This window comes from Serpula lacrymans (genome assembly GCF_000218685.1).
Source record: "Serpula lacrymans var. lacrymans S7.9 unplaced genomic scaffold SERLAscaffold_5, whole genome shotgun sequence".
Lineage (NCBI taxonomy): Eukaryota > Fungi > Basidiomycota > Agaricomycetes > Boletales > Serpulaceae > Serpula > Serpula lacrymans.
Window position 1 is genome coordinate 2,335,006 of NW_006763294.1, and position 10,175 is coordinate 2,345,180.

The 10,175-nt window shown below is 46.2% G+C and overlaps 2 protein-coding genes across 2 annotated transcripts; both read right to left on the minus strand.

The window, feature by feature from the left end:
* SERLADRAFT_447899 (glycoside hydrolase family 5 protein) lies at positions 1-6,384 on the minus strand (the record flags this gene model as incomplete). The annotated part of the gene is made up of 14 exons (XM_007316895.1): positions 1-1,801; positions 1,856-1,951; positions 2,010-2,161; positions 2,219-2,288; positions 2,339-2,400; positions 2,449-2,559; positions 2,608-2,870; positions 2,931-3,018; positions 3,073-3,235; positions 3,287-3,571; positions 3,625-3,667; positions 3,723-3,850; positions 3,909-4,038; positions 6,381-6,384. 14 exons carry the CDS (start codon positions 6,382-6,384, stop codon positions 1,150-1,152), a joined length of 2,247 nt encoding a protein of 748 aa, XP_007316957.1.
* A 496-nt stretch (positions 6,385-6,880) lies between these two features.
* On the minus strand, positions 6,881-10,175 carry SERLADRAFT_436613 (uncharacterized protein; the record flags this gene model as incomplete). Its single annotated transcript, XM_007316896.1, has 7 exons — positions 6,881-6,908; positions 6,977-7,046; positions 7,119-7,192; positions 7,261-7,334; positions 8,375-9,903; positions 9,954-10,112; positions 10,163-10,175. The coding sequence occupies 7 exons, from the start codon at positions 10,173-10,175 to the stop codon at positions 6,881-6,883; spliced, it is 1,947 nt and encodes a 648-aa protein (XP_007316958.1).

Consider the following 10,175-nt stretch of genomic DNA (forward strand, 5'->3'; position numbering starts at 1 on the left):
ATAGTCTACGCCTCTTGTGTGAAACACACAAAGCCACCCCGATGGCTGCTCGCAGTAATCTGCAGCAAGCAGTACCCATCACTTTCGGTTTCAAACTCGCACGGTTGTTGTCTACGTTCTACCGCCATCGACAGCGTCTTGCAGAAATCCGCACGCGACTGCTCGTGGTCCAGTTTGGTGGAGCAGCTGGAGCATTGGCAACCATTTCAGATGGTCGTGGTTTGGAATGTCAAGAAGAATTGGCAAAGGAGCTGGGATTGGGAGTACCTGAGATAGCATGGCATACGGAACGTGATCGCATCGCAGAAGTTGGCGGATACTTCGCGCTGCTCACAGGGACGTGTTCGAAGTTCGCCTTCGATGTCAAGCTCATGATGCAAACGGAGGTAGGAGAGGTCTCTGAACCGTACTACCCACACAGGGGTTCATCTTCGACGATGCCCCAGAAGAGAAACCCAATCTCATGCGCCTATATCACGGCCATGTCAGCCACTGTTCGTCAGCTGTCTACCGCTTTATATGAGGCCATGGTCGAAGACCACGAGAGGTCAACCGGGCCTTGGGAGATCGAATGGATCGCCCTTCCACAAATTTGCACACTGACCCATGCAACACTGGTAAAGACAGCCGAATTGATTGCCGGACTTGAGGTTCATCCTCCAGCTATGAAGAAAAATCTCGAGATCACCAAAGGCGCTATAGTATCTGAAGCTGTGATGATGGGTCTCGGGCCAAGCCTTGGGAGACAGGTTGCACACGATCTGGTGTACGATATATGCAGGCAAAGCGCACGACGGGACGTACCTCTGATTGATCTTCTATTACAAGATGACAAAATCAAGCACAGTGGTTTAACGCGCTCTCTGCTAGAAAGCTTATGTGACCCTGAAAATTACCTGGGATTGTCAACCAAAATGGTGGAACGCGTATTGAATAGGTCTTGAAGTCCATTCACTTGAAATATTTCACGACAGTCTTCAGTACCCCAAGTTTCAAAGCTTAAATCCATCTATATAGCACCCAAAATATATCATCTCGATCGATGAGTTTCCAGGCCTGTGTTTACGCATAGAGCATCTATCTGGTATCCACAACTTGAACTTGTAACACTATTAAGCTGTTCATGAATGTACAATCCGTCCTCTACGATCAACCGTTGTACCGGGTATAGATGAATATTAATATGCCAAGGAAGACGACTGAGCCAGAGCTGAACATCTCCCCAAAGTCACTCCAGAAGGAATTGACTTGGAAAGCAGGTCTGGGAGGAGGCTTGATTGAAACTGTGACTTTGTGAGTCTTTCCCGGCTTGAAGTCATGGGGGACGATATACAGCGTTTGTCGGGCCGGGTCATAAAAGTATTTGTCCTCGGGCTCCAGTCCCTCGACCAGAAGTTTCCTTCCGTGAGTGAGCAGGGAAGGAACATAAATTTCTGTCTCTCGAGCGTTGACAGCAGGGTGATCCGAGAGCGGGGGGCGTGAGACCGATGCATTACTCTGGGAGTTGCCTTTTGTGCCCTTACTAAAGTTTTGATCGGATGTATCAGGGACAGCCCACTCATATGTGAATACTCCTGTGGTCATCTCGTAACTGAAACCAATTGGTATACCTGCAGTCTTTGCAGGGTAGGGACGCACTACGGAGGGCAAAATTCGCGCTCCGTTATCCAGCGTGAAAGATGTCTGATCAAAATCCAATAATATCGGAGGCATGGCACGGCGACGGCTGAACCACGAGAAGTTTTCGCCATTCCAGTCATCACCCTTCTCATCGTCGTTGTCAGGATTATAATTCCATAGGCTAGAAAAGCATCAGCCATGCACGGTGTATTGACATGCAGGTGGTTTAACATACGTAAAGCCCACTAGAGCCTGCTCTAGTCCTGTCATCATCGCGTCCATCATACGTGCTTGCCACTTGAAGTCGTCATCCATAAATGCCTCTTTGTGACTAAAGAATGTAAGACTTAGTGCACTGGTTTAGAACCATGTAATCAAAAAAGTCCTACTTCATATCCATGGGTATGCCACACTCTCCGATTAGGACAGGCTTTTCTCCTAGTGCCTTGTACCCGGCTTCTACTATGTTGCGTAATTGCAATGAAAAGTTGTCTCGAGCACCTTGCTGGCCCCAATAAAATGCCTTCAAGGGAAACATACCCTATAAAGCGAGGGAAAATCTCAAACAAAACGTTCGATGTAGCTGATAATTCCATACCCTGGATAAACCTTGAACATTGACCGTAAAGTCCCCGAAGGCTTTTGCAAATAAGGCGTTCAGGTCATACCTATCATATCGACATTAGAATCGGAATATCTGATAGCGTGTTTCGCTCACCAATGAGGTGAAAAGACCATGTTCGGTAATTGGCGCTCAGGTGTCCATGAAGAGGGACAAAACTAGACGAAAATCTTAGAGTGCCTTCCTGAAATTGGAAATCAACTTACTTCGTTTGGTATAGGCTCAACGAACAGTATCTTATCATTAGGAGAAACACTTCTGACACGATCCGCCCATCTTCTGAGAAACGGGTAGTAGAAATCGGTATACCAATCAACCTGTGGTTGTCAACATGCAATCTCTGTAATCACTAAGAAGTATGTTACCTTGCGACCCGTCATTGGATCTTTGACGAAGTAGTTTTCTCGCAGCACCACACCTTCATTCTTGTCGAGGTCCCAGCCCCAAACGGTGTGCATTTCCCAAACACATTTGCCTTGTGTAGGGCCATCTGTGCGCCATGCCTTCCTGCTAGCCGAATTCAAGACAGTGTTAGACGTCAGGCGAGTGGGCATAGGAAAGGAGCGCGTCCAGTGGCCAATCTCTGTAGGATAACCCGACCCGAGCATAAAAGACTGGAATGCAGAAGCTATGGATTGACATGGGCGGGCATATGAGCAACGAGTAGAAATAAAGCTGGAGTACTTACGAACGTGGGATAGATGCAAATCTGTATTATAATCGAAAGCATACAGCGAAGGGAGGTCTATGTACCCTCGATGAGGTTCATTCATAATCTTTCACAGCGCATATTAGCTATGAAACGAAACGAAAAAAAAGGATTGTAGCACCTCAAACCCAAGTACACCATCTAGATCCCCTAGTCTCTGCGCAACAACCGTGTACATATCTAGAAATGCATCTTGGAGGTACTGCTGAACAGATTTTAACTGCCCGTCTGGAGCCTGGATTTTCAACTTGGGTGCAAAGGTATCACCTGCCCAGAAACAAGTGCTATAATCGTGCATGAGCAAGGTCCATTTCTTCTAAACATTGTGAACCTACGCCATGGTCGCAGCTGCCAATTTCTGGTATCCACAAGGCCAAATCCCGCGTTCTGCCTCGACGTGTCCACCACCTTTCACCCCCAACAACCACGCAGCACCGGATTCCTCCAAAGCGTGAAGGTCGAAGCCAATGGATTCAAGAGTCCATGCTGGAGCCCCTGAACCGCCCGAATACCTGGACCATACGTCTTGATGAACAACAATGAAAGCAGACATCCCGTATCGAGGAAGAAGTGACAAGAGCTCATGAATGTAAGTGAGATATCCGTGATCGTACAATCCCCTGCATATGAACAATTAAAGAGGAGTAGACACGCGTATAAATTATCAACGTACGGTCCTGCGTGTTCAACTGCCTCCCAAGTCACGAGAAACCGAACTTACAATGCAAAGATCAGTTTGACAAGTAGAAGCAAGGAAATGCATAAGCTTACTAAATGTGAGCCCCCATCTCCTCAGTCGAGAGAAATGCTCGTGTGCTTCTTTGATTGGAAATGGACGTCCCACGAAAGTCACTGTATCGTGATTGGCAGGGAATGTACCATTGTCGTGGTTGGCGGGGCTTTTGCGAGGGCATCGTAAGTTTCATATACGAATGACATATGATGATTGATACATACGCTTTACTAGAGCCCGACACATTGACACCTCTCAAGCTGCACACTCTACCGTAACTATCCAGGAAATGTCTACCATGTGTCTTTAGCTTCCCTCCCGTGCCAGTTGCAGACCAATCGTGCGCAAAAGAAGCTGCAGACCCAGGGCAGTACGAGGGTTCGCACGACGGATGAATAACTGGCTAAAAACATTGTGTAGTGTCAAATGCATGAGCGTAAGGATAAATTCAAGCAACTGAATACACAAACGTGTGAGACCTCGTCACTAACATCACTAGAGGAAGTCTCCGCTTGTAAAGGCCTGTTTACCACGTCTCTGGTTGATCCATCTCCAACAAACACGAATGAAGCTTCTGAACCTGAAGGACTGAGCATTCTAGGAACTCGTTGCTCAGACTTCGTTTGGCTAAAACGTTGGTTATCAGTTGTCGTGTTTACCCAATTTAGTGAGAACGATAAGTACTTGGTGATAATAGGATGCTAGTGGTCACGTTACAGTCTTTTTCACTTTGAAAGACGACCTTGATACCTTTAGTGTTATGAAGACAAGCCAGTGGGAGACACGCGCAGTTTCCAGATTCATACTCCGCGGCCTTGAACTTCTAAATTTGGTACTTAGGTATAGAGTACTATAGCTATGGGTGTACGACGTACAAAGCGAGAGCGACCTGTGAATGCATCAACTAATCGCTAGTCGTCAACTTCTTAGAAGAAAGTGTATCGAGGCCTCATCCTGAGTCTCTACAACCTCCTTACTCTATAGTCGCTATATCCAAGCCACGAACTTCAAATACCCCCCCTCCCCCTCGCGCACACGCACTGAGACTCGGACATACTTTGTGCATGCCCGCTCTGCCTTCCACGGCTCGACTCCTTTACCAACGATTGAGTGTAAGACTTCCTGTGGTAAACCGATGAGGCATTGTTCCGACCCCACCCGCTCTTCCATATTTTCTTCAAAATCCGATACCTAAAATGTTCCAATGCACCTCTATCTAGTTTCTCATGGCTACGATTCGCAGAACTGCTCACGTTTCGGGGCGTATAATATCAAGGGCCTGACTTCAGACCCCTCCCAGTCCTACACTATCCCCATCACCCTGGACTGACTGACCATTGCGTATCGTTTAATTATACCGTCTAGCCTCTATTCTAGCGTAATTCCAACACTTGTACAAGGACAGGATCTTAATTGTAATATCTACTTATACCTCCTTACTCAGAACGCAAAGCACAAAGCACCATGAACGGACTCATCAGAAAGGAGATTTTACGCGGTCGCCACCAGCAAAGTTAAACATTATCTGGTACCCCGAGTTTGACTGCCTAGCTTTGTTGTGACCGCATCTTTAATCTTGCAATGTTTTTGTACCATGCACGACCATCAAGGTCTAACGATTCAGAATACAAAGGCAGCGGTCAACATACGAAAAATCTGGCATGATGAAATACATAGCAAAAGAAGAAACCAAAACACGCCTTAACCCCATCCTCACACCATCTTTCCATCTCCCTCTCCCTCTCGCCCTTGAAATCTGCCCATTTATCAATCATTTCACCACCCAACGTCTATCAGCTACGACACGTCCAACAGAAACCCCGAAAAAGACCCTAGATCGCTTCTAATACGAAATCGCAAGATGATGATACCTAAAAATCTGAAACCGGGCACACAGGCACCACGAGCCACATCCTGCTCGCCCACCCACAATAAGCGGGTACCTTAAAGTGCATTTCAGGCATGTCTCTGCCTTTTCCGTAACGGCTCTCCTGGCCCTTCTGTGGTGGAATGGTGATATATGAGAACTTGCTATGTCACAGCAAAGCTCGGGCTGATATCAGGAACTAACCTTCAAAGACCGGCGGGGTGCGTGAAGCCTTCATCCGTTCCGTCTGTAACTGCTCCTCGTGACGCGCTTGCTGTAGTGGTAGGGGTTTTAGGGACACGAAAATTAAAGAAGTAAAGTTCACATACTCGCTATCGATCGAGCGTATCACGTGTATGACATTGAACCAACGTTCATGAGGTCAGGATGAAACGAGCTACATACCCACTAGAAGTAAAGATGATTAGCAGTTCAAAAGTAGTTCAGATCGGTGTGTGTACTTACTTTCTGCAAAGAACGTGAAGGATAATGTATATATTAGTGCTGAACGTAGAAAGACTATAAAGCAAGCTGATTTCGTACAATCTACATATTTCCGGTCGTAGTGCGCAAAATGAATATGTTCGTAACTTTTGACGAAACGTAATGGGAAACAACAAAACATACAATCTGCGGTGCGAGGAAGTTGGTAAAAATGCTTTCGCACAATGTAAGGAATATTCCTAACCATCTTTAAGTTCAGGTTCACCGTTCACATGTAGTCAGTATTGGCTGTACGGCACGGATACTGTATGCAAGATGGGAAACTTGTGAATGAAACAGGTCCGCTGACAAGAAAAATATGCACTTACACTAGAAGATAACACACACATTGCGGGTCTTCTGATGACATGAATACAGAAGTAATGATTAGTATGCAGTCAGGAGACGACCACCAGCTTACATCCTGGAGATCGAGCAAAAATGCGACCTGTGAGTGGAAAGAGAATTTGCTAATATAAGAAGAAAGCAGCGTACATCCTGAGGTCATCAAAAGAGCAGAAGAATATATAAAAGGCTTTAGGGAGAGCCAAAGCACAACATATAAGGCAACGAAGTGACGTACACCCTGAGAATATCAAGGTGGGCACGACAATGAGTGCGAGGTCTGGCTAAATAAGATCGAGGGCGACGTACATACTGTGAATGTCAAGGAAGGCATGACAGTCAATGCCAATTCTGGCTAAAATAAGATCGAGAGCGACGCACAGGCTGAGAATGTCAAAGAGGGCATGACAGTCAGTGCCAAGTCTGGCTAAATAAGATCGAGAGTGACATACTCCCTAGGAACATTAAGGAGGGCATGACAGTCAGTGCCAAATCTGCTGGCTAAATAAAATCGAGAGCGACGTACTCCCTAGGAACATTAAGGAGGACATGACAGTCAGTGCCAAATCTGCCTGAATAAGATCGAGAGCGACGTACAGGCTGAGAATGTCAAGGAGGGCATAACAGTCAGTGCCAAATCTAGCTGAATAAGATCGAGAGCGACGGACTTGCTGAGAATGTCAAGGAGGGCATGACAGTCAGTGCCAAGTCTGGCTAAATAAGGTCGAGAGCGACGTACAAACTGTGAATGTCAAGGAGGGCATGACAGTCAGTGCCAAATCTGCCTGAATAAGGTCGAGAGCGACGTACAAACTGAGAATGTCAACAAGGGCATAGCAGTCAGTGCCAAATCTGCCTGAATAAGATCGAGAGCAACATACTCCCTGAGAATGTCAAGGAGGGCATGATAGTCAGTGCCAAATCTAGCTGAATAAAATCGAGAGGGACGTACAAACTGAGAATGTCAGGGAGGGCATGGCAGTCAGTGCCAAGTCTGGCTAAATAAGTTTGAGAGCGACGTACTTCCTGAGAAGGCCACCATGAAATCGTGGAGCGGTTAGCGGACAGTGTTCAAGTGTATTCAACAAAGATCATCACAATGTCAGTGGCAACCCTTGCATAAAGTGGAGAATGGCTACACACAGGCTATTGATAACGCATAGTAGGGCAGCAATGGTGAGCCACCTGGAAAATTTCCAGTGGAAGAATATTGGGCACATACAAGATTGTGAAACTGTCGAAGCATAATGCCATGATCAGAAAATTCAGCAAGAAATCCAGCGTATATAAACACTTACGTTCTAAAGGGTAGAAAGCACATAAAGCCTCAGTAGAAAGCCTTACAGGAAGAATTCATTTCTTGAGTAACGCACACACTGAAACATGGAATTTCGAAACAGCAATATTTTTGATAACCGTGCAAAAGCAGATCAGAAGGTAATATGATTAGATGACTGGACAACGCACAAACTGACTCAGTAGACTCATTAGTGTTCCGCCTTTGAGATATTTGCTATGCAGATAGTACTATGTTACTTACGTCCTGTTTGCGCAGTCATCTCCTTATAACATGTGTGTATATTGAAAATGACATACTTTCTGTGTATAGTGGATGTACATCAGCTCAGTTTCAACGCCCTTGTTTTCAATTGACTCACTATCTGCCGAGCCAATGCACCAATAAAAATGTTGGGTCAATAATCATCTATCGCAAAATATTACCACCCACATACTAGCCACATGCCGGAGTCAAACAAAGTGGGATATCAGCATCCTCTAATGTAAGGTATAATATACGCACATTCTGAAGTGTTGTGGGTTGGGGAAAAAGATTCTCAGTGCTTCGTCATCATGAATCAGAAACAATTTCGTACTTTTGCATTCTCAATCATGTTACTGAGACTCCCTAGAGCCAAACATGAATTCTGGCGGCGTCGCAACAAGTCCTGCACCGGATTTGCGTTAGATGCATTTCACACAAGTGTTCTAACTTACCTCAATCCGTGTCTGTAATTCTGAGCAGCGGGTTGGTAGCCCATATCGGATGGCAGTATGTATCCAAGAAGTGAATACATTGCTACTTGTGGCGAAGTTGGTTAGAGAAATGCTCAGTAAAACAGAGAAAGATGACTCGGAATGGTAATTCTCCCAACCATCAACAGCCTTTTGGAGATGGTCCAGACAGTTCTGGAATGCATACCGCAAGGGCGCATTTGTAAACCAAAAGAGGTCCCCGTTTCTCTGCATGATATTCAGGCAACATATTGCAATGGAAGCATGACAATGAGAGGGGTTAGTGAAATAGACACCCGAGCGTGATTCTGTCATTAGAAAATCTCGGAGCGATATGTGGGTTAGGTGCACCGGACTGTCGTCGGCTTCGGGAATAAGGAGAATGGACTGAATTCCGAGAAAGGACCTGACAAGGTTTCGTGGCGGTACATCCATCAGGAGAGCAAGGTCTTGGATGGACAGCGGGTATTCAAGACATAACAGGAATCCCATTGCCCACATGAGGTCAACCACAGTTCCAGGTGCAACTTCCGAAAATAAAGCCTTGGAGAAAACTTGCTTATACAGAGGATCCAGGCCATGTGCCTCCAAGGCATCTAGAAGTCGTTGGTTCGCCATCCCCCCCGCTTGCTGAACAAAGTTGACGAATGTCGATGCATAGATATAGGACCCATTAGCTTTATGGACCAGGGTGTTAAGGACGTCCCAAGAAGGCCAAGGCTCTGATACACAATCCGCAACCATGAGTAGGCGATTGGCGGCATATATATTGGCAAATTCAGACTCAAAGAACATGTGAATGTCCGCTCCAGTGTTGTAATGCTGCAGCTTCAGCTGAAGGGAGACCTCCTTGGCATCTATGGTTTCAAGTTTTAACCGAAGATGTTCTTCGACTCTACTTGTGATGAATAATCGAAACGGGACCCGGTCTCCCTTGGACCTGCATGCCTCAATGACAGCGTCGATAAACTTATCCATTGATTCTCCGTCCCCAATTTCACACTCGTCGAGGGCATCAATAACTATCACCATGGGTTTTTGTACGACACCGTTCTGCGTGGATGTTGAGCGTGCATGGGAAAGCATGGGGGCCATGATCAATTTATCAAATTGATAGCTGAGTGAAGTATCCCGATGAGTGAGAAAGGGCTCTTCAACGAGGGCATTTTCTATCAGCGGCTTGATGGTTTTGATACAGGTCGACAGCTGAAAAGTCAGAGTAGGAATTAAATGGGATATATTATCCCGGTTTCCTGTTCCCCGAAAGAAGAAAAAACTGGCGGCAAGCCTCCGTTCCCTAGCACACCACTCTGCTACGCTCTGCGCTATGGTCGACTTCCCAAAGCCAGCCGGGCCATTAAGCCAGCATATTGGGATAGCACCATCTACCCATGTTTTGATGTCGTTTAAGACACATTCTCGAGTGCCTACCAAGCATCGAGCCCGTTTACCTGAGCGGTCTTCGTACGAAGCACGAACCGGCTGTAGCAGGTCGTATAAGCGTTGAGGAGCTAATTACGAAGATTGAACTCGTGGTCATAAACAGATAAATCCCACGCACGGCCAGAAGCAAAACTATTGTTGATATTGAATCTCAGTCCCGAATTTCCAGAAGTATCGATGAATGTGCCATATGGAATGTGGGTGTTGTTGGCCCCAGTAAATATGCCTGGACCAATAGTGGGCGGTAGAGAGGCATGGCCATTGGGATGGTTAGGACCTTCGCCGTCATTGGAAGCTGTAACTGCGGCTTGTGTTGATGACACTTACCAGGAGAGGACAT